Source organism: Empidonax traillii, unplaced genomic scaffold, assembly GCF_003031625.1.
Source record: "Empidonax traillii isolate 1590-97213 ecotype Southwest subspecies unplaced genomic scaffold, ASM303162v1 scaffold888:size428694, whole genome shotgun sequence".
Classification (NCBI taxonomy): domain Eukaryota; kingdom Metazoa; phylum Chordata; class Aves; order Passeriformes; family Tyrannidae; genus Empidonax; species Empidonax traillii.
The window spans coordinates 187,096-196,636 of NW_020956081.1; the positions used below are offsets into that span (position 1 = coordinate 187,096).

Below are 9,541 nucleotides of genomic sequence, written 5' to 3' on the forward strand. Positions count from 1 at the left end.
TCCTAAAAGGGACTGATCCAGTTCTCGGAAGAGGCAATGGAAGCCTTTCCTGGCTTTACTGGAAGATGATTCAAGCTATGAAAGGAAACACGTGCCAAACCAGTTGATTAGGACATCAAATGACCTCTCTGTCCCAAATCCCTGCTGGGCCCCAGCTCTGTGAGGACCATCCTTTGTAGGGGGGGTTTTCTGCTCCCTTATCTCTTTACCGTTGACTTTTATTTCCAGGGCGCCACTTTCCCTCTTTTCCAAGCGAGGCACCAAAAAAAAAAAAAAGAAAACAGTGTAAGGCCCCCCAAGCAAATAAGGCAAAAGAAGACATTTCAGAGCCTCGGAGGCTCCAAGGGAGGGCGATTCATGAATGCCAGGCGGGCAGGGGCATCATTGATGCTCATCCTCATTCAACAACCGGCGGCCGCCACGTCCCCCCCCCCCCTTCCCCGCCCGACCCTATTTTGCTGTGTTCCAAACAGCTGCAAAAGTGCCAGGGAAACAAGCCTTCACTGTCCCAGCCCCCAGCAGCTGTCCCCACCAGCACCTCAACCCTGCTGTCCCTGGCACCCGAAATTGCTCTGTGTTCATTCAGGTCTGGCCTTTCGCCCCTCTGGCTGCCAGGAATCGGGTTCAAAGAAAACACAGAAAGGGAGCGGGAGCAGAAATGACTGGTTTGTAAAGCAGCATTAACGTTTGGGGGCTCCTCTAAAGAGAACATACATTCAGTTATGGATAATGCAGTCATACACCATCCCACTGAGCCTTCAGCTGCGTCTGCTAAATGGGAGAGGGGGGTCTCACGGAGAATTTGGGAGCTTCCTTCCAGTAGTTAAGATTTTTGCAGCGGTTATAATTTTGCCTTTAAAATCACCGCTCTTTCCTTGTGGAAAGCCGATCTTTAACTCCAGGGTTAGCAGGATTAAGGCTGAAAAGGATTTTCAGAGGAAGAATTACCTTCTCTTTCCTCCTGTATTTGTACAGGACAACGAGGAGGTGCTGATTCGGAAGAGGGATTCCTAAGCAGGACCACAGGAGAAACAATTAATAATCACAGTAATCATAATTAATCCTAATAAATCTCCATCATTTTGAAAAGATGCCATCCAGGCTGTGCTGGGCAGGAGGAAAGAGGAGATCCTTTGCCAACAGCTCACCTGGTCTTGCTGTGTAACTCATACACGTGTGAGGTTTGATCCTGCAAAAGCATTTTCCTTTCTTGCTGATATTTTAGAATATTTGAGTAAAAGTAACATAATGACATTGAATGTCCCTTTTCTCTGATATCTGCTGCCATGATGAAACCTAGAAAAGGGCTTAGGAATCCCACTTGCATTTCAAGCACTTCCAAGTCCACCACTAACCCGGATCCCCAAGTGCCGTGTCTGCACGGGCTTTGGATGAGACAAGGCTCATTTTATGTGAACAGGAGACAAATTTTGGACCTAAACTGACCTGCAGGCAAGGGAGTCATATAAATTTAGCCTTAAAATCCCATGAGCAGGCACTGGTTGTGTGCTGGAGCTGTCACAAGCACACGCTGTAGGATGGGACCCACCACTGTTGTCCACCTCGAGAGCAAAGTTCTTTGGCCCTTCTGCTGCTGTTTTAATTGAAGTGAGTAGAAAGTTACCACAGGTCTTTTTTTTTTTTTTTTTTAATCTTCTTTTCAGACACCAGGAGCTTTCCTGAAAAGGCCTGAACATTGTTTCACAGCAACCTCCGAGCTGCCACGTTCTCCGGGCAGAGCATTAATCCTGCACATGTCAGGGGCTTATTTTAACACCATGCACAGGTTGCTCTTATCTGATCAGGGCTTGTTTTTTTCTCCCCCTGTAAGACTCTTTCTTTTTGCTCTTTGGAGTTCCCATGTAAAATCTGCTGGCACTTCAAAGGAGGCCAGTTTTTGATAAATGAGAACTTTACCTCTTGTTCAGATTAAGGATAAAGCCCAGCTTTGGGCTGGGCCAACACCCAGCCAGGGGAGGAGTGTGGTGTGTGTTTGCACCACAGAGCGCATCCATCATGTCCAGTGATTCCCACGTGCTTTCATGCTCCAAAAATGCCTTCCCAGTCTTCCACTGAGGAGGAAATTTCTCCTCCCTGGCTCTAGCAGGGCTCTGCCTGCTCTGAAGCCACTGCACACACCACACACTCTTATCCCTGTGTAAGGAATGGGTATGGAAGAGAGGAACTGGGATGGGAGGTCAGGCCACCTCCATCCCAGAGGGATTCTGAGGGTTCCCAAGTGACACACAGTGATGGAGCCAAGCAAGCAGACCTCATGCTGAGTGCCTGATTCCCAGAAACATCGGTGCGAGCTGGCCAGGAACTTTACTGGAGGCCACAGCAAACTCCAAAGAAAATGAAGGAATATTCCAAATATCAACCTCTGCTGTGCCCACGCTGCCAGGAACAGCTGGCTCTGCTCCACAAAATCCTCTCTAAACATATCCCACCTCTGTTCCACCAAATCCTCTCCAAACATCCCCCACGTTGGGCAACAGGAACCTCGGCTCTTCCCTCCCAGCTCTGCACCCTCTCCCTAGGAATCCTGCTGTCAGGGCCTGTGCTGCAGCATCCTGGGGCAGGACAGATGACCCATCCCATGGGATCAGGGCAGGACCTGCCCCACAGCTCCAGCCTTTGGGCAAACATGGCTGGGCCTTTGTCAGGCAGGAACCGAACGTGAGACCCTGCAAGACAAACAGCCCCACTTGAACCCACTTGGTCTCCCAGCATTCCCTCACTCCAGGTCCTGGATGAGGGAACTTCTCAGGAGGTTTCCCAGGTGCTCCAGCTCCCCCCTGTCCCCGTGTCCCCGGTGTGCGAGGCAGGACATCGTCGCTCCCCGCACCAAATCAGCCGAGAACCGACACACAGAGAAACCCTAAACGGTTTGTGCCGCATCCCAAAGCCAGACGTGCCGCAGGACACGCTCCCTGCTCCGCTCCCAGGCACGGCCTCTTCCCTGGGCCCACCTCTGCAGCAAGAGGAAGCGACTCCCAAAAGCTGTCCTCCTTCTACCTGCCTTGGACAAAGAGGAATTGAAGCGTGTGGGCTGGGAAATGCAATTCCCTGCCTCGGGCAGAGCTGGAGAGCCCTGAAAGGCAGCAGCAAGCGGGGAGAAAACTGAAGTCTCTAATTCCTGCTGTCCTTGGGGGCTTCTTTTGCAGGAATTTGACTGGGAGTTGGAGGCAGGGAACAGAAAAGAGGGGCCCTTGTTTTTATTCCTACCTCCGTGGGTTTGCCCCAGCGCTCCGAGGATCCCACAAATCCCACTCCGAGGATCCCACAAATCCCTTCCCAGCCTCAGTCACGCAGCGAGGGCCGGATCTCCCGAGGAAGGTGCTCCAGAAGGAGAGGCTGGCTTGGAAAAGCTGGACTAAAAATAGTGATTATTGCTTGACTCAGCCACCACTAAAACACTGAAATTCTGTGAGTCAGGTAAATCGTAAGGTAAAGTTATTAAAGAGCTGCGAGAGCCCAACGAGTCAGGGTTTATAGGAACATACTTTAATTATATGTCACATGAGGGGGGAAAAAAAGGTTTTGCAAGTGTCCAACAGCCCTGTAATGCCACTGGGCTAAAGCCCAGGGAAACAAACTCTTCCCCGATCTTATTAAGCTTTGGAAGAAAATTTCAATTATTCCTCATTTGAAAATCCAACTTATTTATATTTTGACTTGAGCCTCAAAATAATTTTTTTTTTTAAAAAGACACTTCATAAAATTATACTTAAAATAACTTTGTCAGGAAGTAACTCTCACTTTGTGACTCTGCAAACCGAAAGCTGAAATCTCGAGAAACTACTAAATAAGGAAAACAGAATTTTTAAAAACAAAATAAAATCCTTCTTTGCACTTTAGGAGAATATATGAATTTTCACATAGAAAGCAGATGGGTGTTCAGTTCAAAGCATACGCTTTATTTATTATTACACATTGCAGTAATTAAACAAAACACTCTGAAATCATCACATTCTTATTAGTTTTTAAATGCTGTAATACTCAAAGCCCAATTTCTACATTTTCCCCAAACCAATCTTGTACGTGGGCCCTCTTTTTTTTTTTTTTCCGGGGGGAAGCAGCGGATAAAACTGGAATTTGGGGAGTTGCCTTTTTTTTTTTTTCTCTCTCCAGAGTCGCAATTAGAAGGCTGAATTCCACGGATAATTAAAATCAAATGCTCCAAATAAACGCTGCAAAAGCAGGGCTCGCGCTTGGAGAGGGGCAGCTTAAGCTGATGGGGGAGATTTTAGGGGCAACCCCCCCCTTCCCCCGCACCCAAAGGCTCACCCCGAGGTGCAGCATCCTCCTCCGGCCGGGACCTCCCGCGGGTCCCCGGCCCCGCCGCGGGGAGGGAGCAGAGGAAAGTCGGGCGAGAGGACACGGAGGGTCTCGTGTCGCTTTTTTCCCAGCAATTCCCGATTTCCTCCGCTATTTGCCCGCTGGAGGCAGCGGAGCGAGGCGGGGAAGCGACGCGCTCGGGGCTGCGAGGAGCTCACGGCGGCCCGGGGGGACACACGGAGGGGACACATGAGTGGGCTCTGATCCCCCTGCCATCCACCGACCTCCCCAAAATCCCCCGGGAAAGGGGCTCCGGGAGTAACCGGCTGTGCCAGGAGCTGCTGCCTCTCCGCGCCTCCTCGGGGAGGGACACCGCGGTCCGCACCCGCTCCCCGCTGCACCCCCAAAACCGGGCGGTCCCGGTAATTAAACGAAATCTACTGGAGCGTCAAACACATCCCACCGTCGGGGGAGGGGGGGTGGTCCCCGCCGGTCCCGCGGTGCGGTGAAGCCCCCGGGCAATTCGCAGCGGAAAAAAAAAAAAAAAAAAAAAAACCAACAAAAAACACCAGAGAGGAGCCGAAAGAGGGAGAGGCGGACCGGGGAGCCGGAGCAGGGCCGGGCCGCGTCCAGCCGCCTTTTTCCCCCCCCACCCCAGGTCGTGCAGGGGAGCCCCGGGCGGGACCCCCGTGCGGCACCGGCGGCGCTCGGGCTGTGAGGGGCGGGCGGGCAGCGACCCCCGCCGGCCGGGAGCCCCGCCCCTTATGCAAATCAGCCTTCGCTCCGCACCAATGGGGAGCGGCGGCGGGGGCGGAGCCGCTCGCCCTCCCCTTAAAGTAACTTGTTGCCGGGGGCCCCGCTCCGCACTGGACGTGGAGCGCGGGGCAGCGCGGGGGCCCCGGCGGCTGCAGGACGGCGTGTGGAAGGAGGGGGGGGCCCAAGGCTTCTGGGCTGAATTTTGATTATTTTTATTGATTTTTTTTTTTTTTTTATATTTCTGTGTGTGTCTTTCTCCGCTCGATTTTGCCGTTTTTCTCGCCTTCCCGAGGAGCGCGCGGCGGCCGCCCCCGCGCGCCCCCGGCCCGGCTGTTCTCCCCTTCTCCCTCCCCGATGCTCAACATGACCGAGGAGCACGACAAAGCGCTGGAGCCGCCGTGCAGCCCCGCGGGCACCACCAGCTCCATGTCGCACGTGGACTCGGACTCGGACTCGCCGCTGTCCCCCGCCGGCTCCGAGGGGCTGGGCTGCGCCCCCGCGCCCGCCCCGCGCCCGCCGGGCCCCGCCGCGCTGGGCGCCAAGGTGGACGCGGCCGAGGTGGACGAGCGCTTCCCCGCCTGCATCCGCGACGCCGTCTCGCAGGTGCTCAAGGGCTACGACTGGAGCCTGGTGCCCATGCCCGTCCGCGGCAACGGATCGCTCAAGGCCAAGCCGCACGTCAAGCGGCCCATGAACGCCTTCATGGTGTGGGCGCAGGCCGCCCGCAGGAAGCTGGCGGACCAGTACCCGCATCTGCACAACGCCGAGCTCAGCAAGACCCTGGGCAAGCTCTGGCGGTGAGTCCCGAGCCCGCATCCCCCCCCCCCCGCGCGGCTCTGCCTGCTGTGCGCCTGGATCCCCCCCCTCCCGCCGCTTCTTTAAACCCTTTTCCTGCCGTGTTATTATTAATCCTTTTTTCCTGCGGTGTTTTTATTAATAATCTTCGGGGTTTTTTTTCCTGCCCACGGGAAGCGCTTCAAACTGTGTTATAACCCTACCTCTTACCCCCCGAGCATCCCCGCACGCTGTGAAGGACGCGCCGGTCCTTGCTCTGAAAACCCCCCCCCGAGCAGCGGCTTGGACACCCTCGGTCCCGCCCCAGCGCTGTGCCACACGTGGATTTTCCCTGCTCCATCACGGAGACTCAGAGCTAGGGCCCTTCCCTTGCCTGGCTAGGATTTCCCCCATCCCCAGGCAATGAGACTTTTTTTTTTCTAATTACTTATTTTATGTCTTTTCCTATTTTTTTTTCCTCTTGGCTTGCTAGCTTAACGAGCTATAAACGCACATAACCGATTTTTAGCTGATATTTTAATGAGCTTCCTGATTTCCCTTCTTATCTGCTCAGTGCTTCCCACCGATGCAAACTTTTATTTGGCTGGGGGTATCCCAGCTCTGCCTTCCAAGGCTCTGCCCCGGGCCACATTTTCCCGCGTGCTGTCTCTCCTCCTAACTCCCATCTTTCCTGAGATGCTCCTGCTGCTGCTTGAGCCACTCCCAAGAGTTTGCAAAGAAGAGATCTGGGGCAGGGGGTAGAGTTTGGAAAGCAATAATCCCATCGCGGGTGCCTTTGGGGTTCCTTTGTAAGCACCAAACAAAGCTGGAGATGTTTGTCGCGGTGAGGGGGTGGCATTTGTAGGAAAAACGTGGGAATTATAGTTGGGAAAGGCGTTGAAAATGGGGAAGGGGGATTTTGTTTTGCCCAGCTGTCACTATCTATAGTGGCAAGGGGTTTCATGCCTCTGTGGTTGGTATTTTGATCTGTGGATTTTTGCTCTTTTTTTGCCACAGCAGATTCATTTTGTAATTAACTTGCTGGTTGCTCAACTCAGTGTATGGGAAGTGGGGATGTGCGAGCCTGAAAATAGGCTGAAAACTCTTAGGGAACAGATACTAATTTTGGATTTTTTTTCCCCCCCTTTCTCCTTATCAAAAAACCCAAAAAAAAATCCACACCAAACCAGTTTATTGAGCGAAAACGAGAAACGTCCCTTTGTGGAAGAAGCCGAGCGGCTCAGGGTGCAGCACAAAAAGGATCACCCGGATTATAAATACCAGCCCCGGAGGAGGAAAAGCGTGAAAGCCGGGCAGAGCGACTCCGACTCCGGGGCCGAGCTCAGCCACCACGGCGGGACGCAGATCTACAAGGGGGACAGCGGGCTGGGGGGCATGGCCGACCCCCACCACCACGGGGACCACACAGGTAACGAGCCCCGAGGGCGAAGCGTCTGCCCGCCCTGGGTGGGTTGTTTGGGATACGAACCTGCTGGCGGGCACGGGCTCATCTGCCTCCCTGCACGGGTGTCGGTGGGATTGGGACCATCCCAAGGCAGGAGTGGAGGTGTTGCACCAGTTTGCTGTAGTGAAGGCTCCCAGAGCCGACTGTGCCGTAGGAAATCCCCAAAGCGCGTGGGTACCGTTTCCCCCGGCTGGTCCCAGAGCGGGGAAAATTAATTGCGAGTTAATAAGGGTTAATAATCAGGGTGCCTGGGGAGCGGTCCCAGAACTGAGCTCCCCCCGCAGCTCTGAGTTCCCCCCGGAGTGGTGCGCTGGCTCCGGGCGCGTGTTGACAGATTCCAGGAGGATTGCGAACCGTCCCGCAGCCTCAGACGCGCCTGTGCTCTCGCCCAGCCTGGCCGCGGATCCCGGCCCCGGGGCTGCTTTGCCTCTGGCACAGCCGGGCTGGCTTCTGGCTGCCTGTGGGGAGAGCAGGGCCCTCGGAACCCACCCCCTGGTTCTGCTTCCCCGGGGCAGGGCATTTGGTGTCAGGATGTCCCGCTGTGTCCCAAAATGATGCTGATGGCCACAGTGCATTCCCTGGCTTCTCCTTCCCACTATGAGCCAGCACCCGCTTTTTTCCACCATCCCTCGTTTGTACCCCAGGAAGGAAACGGTTTCTGGCGTGGTTGTGGGGGGCATCACCCACCTCCAACATGGGGCTGTAGGTTTAAATCCTACAGAGATGGGAGAAATGCCTTTTTTTTTTTAAATAGTCCTTGAAAGAATTGGGTGTCCTGTGGTCACTCTTTAAACCTCGCTGTCTCTCCGTCCCCAGGCCAGACCCACGGGCCACCCACGCCGCCCACCACCCCCAAGACCGACCTCCACCACGGCAGCAAGCAGGAGCTGAAGCACGAGGGCCGGCGCCTCGTGGAGAGCGGCCGCCAGAACATCGACTTCAGCAACGTGGACATCTCGGAGCTGAGCAGCGAGGTCATCAACAACATGGAGACCTTCGACGTGCACGAGTTCGACCAGTACCTGCCGCTCAACGGCCACGCGGCCCTGCCGGCCGAGCACGGCCCCGGCGCCGCCGGCTCCTACGGCGCGTCCTACTCGCACTCGGCCGCGGGCGCCGGCGGGGCCGCCCAGGTGTGGACTCACAAAAGCCCGGCCTCGGCGTCGCCGCCGGCGGCAGAGCCGGGCCAGCAGAGGCCCCACATCAAGACGGAGCAGCTGAGCCCCAGCCACTACAGCGACCAGTCCCACGGCTCCCCCGCGCACTCCGACTACGGCTCCTACAGCGCCCAGGCCTGCGCCACCACCGCCGCCTCCGCCACGGCCGCCGCCTCCTTCTCCAGCTCCCAGTGCGACTACACGGACCTGCAGAGCTCCAACTACTACAACCCCTACCCCGGCTACCCCTCCAGCATTTACCAGTACCCCTATTTCCACTCGTCCCGCCGGCCCTACGCGACGCCCATCCTCAACGGGCTGTCCATCCCGCCGGCGCACAGCCCCACCGCTAACTGGGACCAGCCGGTCTATACGACCCTGACGAGGCCTTAAAGGATGTGTGGGGCCCCTCCAGGGCTTCCCAGAAATGTGCACTAATGAAGGAACGAAGAGGAAGAGCCGTGGAGTGCCGCGATAAGTTTCCAAAGTGCCTCCTGAGCCGCTGGGAACTCTGCTCGTTGCGACTGGGTGTCCCCTTGCTTCGAAACTCTCCGAAAGGACAGAGCTCTATTTTTCTGTGATGAATATGATTTAAGGAAAAAAAAAAAAAAAAAAAAAAAAAAAAAAAAAAAAAAAAAAAAAAAAAAAAAAAAAAACAAAAGCAAAGGACCGGCGATGCCTTTTGAATAAATGAAGGACCGTTCGACTCCTCTGTGAGGACTGAACTGAACTTCCTCGAGGGGAAGGTGACAAGTGCAAAAGTGGAGCAGGGGGGTGGGAAAAAGGGGGAGAGAAAACAACGGGACAAGCCGTTTGAGACTTTAAAGGGTCTATTGCAATGTGAGGAACGGACCAACCTTGAGGGCAAGAACTCACTGGGACCAACAGGGATGAACCCCAAAAACCCGGCTATTCCATGGAACAATCCCGTGGGAACAAACCAGTCTGGTGGGACCAACCAATTCAATGTCTGAAGTGTTTGTTTTGCTTTTTTTTTTTTTTTTTAGTCAGGAGTTCTTCTAAGCAAGGTTTGGCTGTAATTAACATTTTGTTTTGTTTCTTTGGAAGCTTAAAATGGTTTTGGTTGTTTTTTTTTTTGGTTGTTGTT

At 54.6% G+C, this 9,541-nt stretch overlaps 1 protein-coding gene across 1 annotated transcript; it reads left to right on the forward strand.

Moving 5' to 3' along the window:
- The first annotated feature begins 5,388 nt into the window (after window positions 1-5,388).
- Window positions 5,389-9,413, forward strand: SOX8 (SRY-box 8). Its single transcript, XM_027902552.1, has 3 exons — window positions 5,389-5,834; window positions 7,002-7,240; window positions 8,093-9,413. The coding sequence occupies exons 1-3, from the start codon at window positions 5,392-5,394 to the stop codon at window positions 8,824-8,826; spliced, it is 1,416 nt and encodes a 471-aa protein (XP_027758353.1). The 5' UTR covers window positions 5,389-5,391; the 3' UTR covers window positions 8,827-9,413.
- Window positions 9,414-9,541: the final 128 nt, after the last annotated feature.

Bases quoted from the DNA above. Each gene is read 5' to 3' on its own strand.
- SOX8 (XM_027902552.1), top strand. From the start codon at position 5,392: ATGCTCAACATGACCGAGGAGCACGACAAAGCGCTGGAGCCGCCGTGC. The intron at 5,835-7,001 runs GTGAGTCCCGAG...ACACCAAACCAG, and splicing joins ACCCTGGGCAAGCTCTGGCG to TTTATTGAGCGAAAACGAGA. The intron at 7,241-8,092 runs GTAACGAGCCCC...CTCCGTCCCCAG, and splicing joins CCACCACGGGGACCACACAG to GCCAGACCCACGGGCCACCC.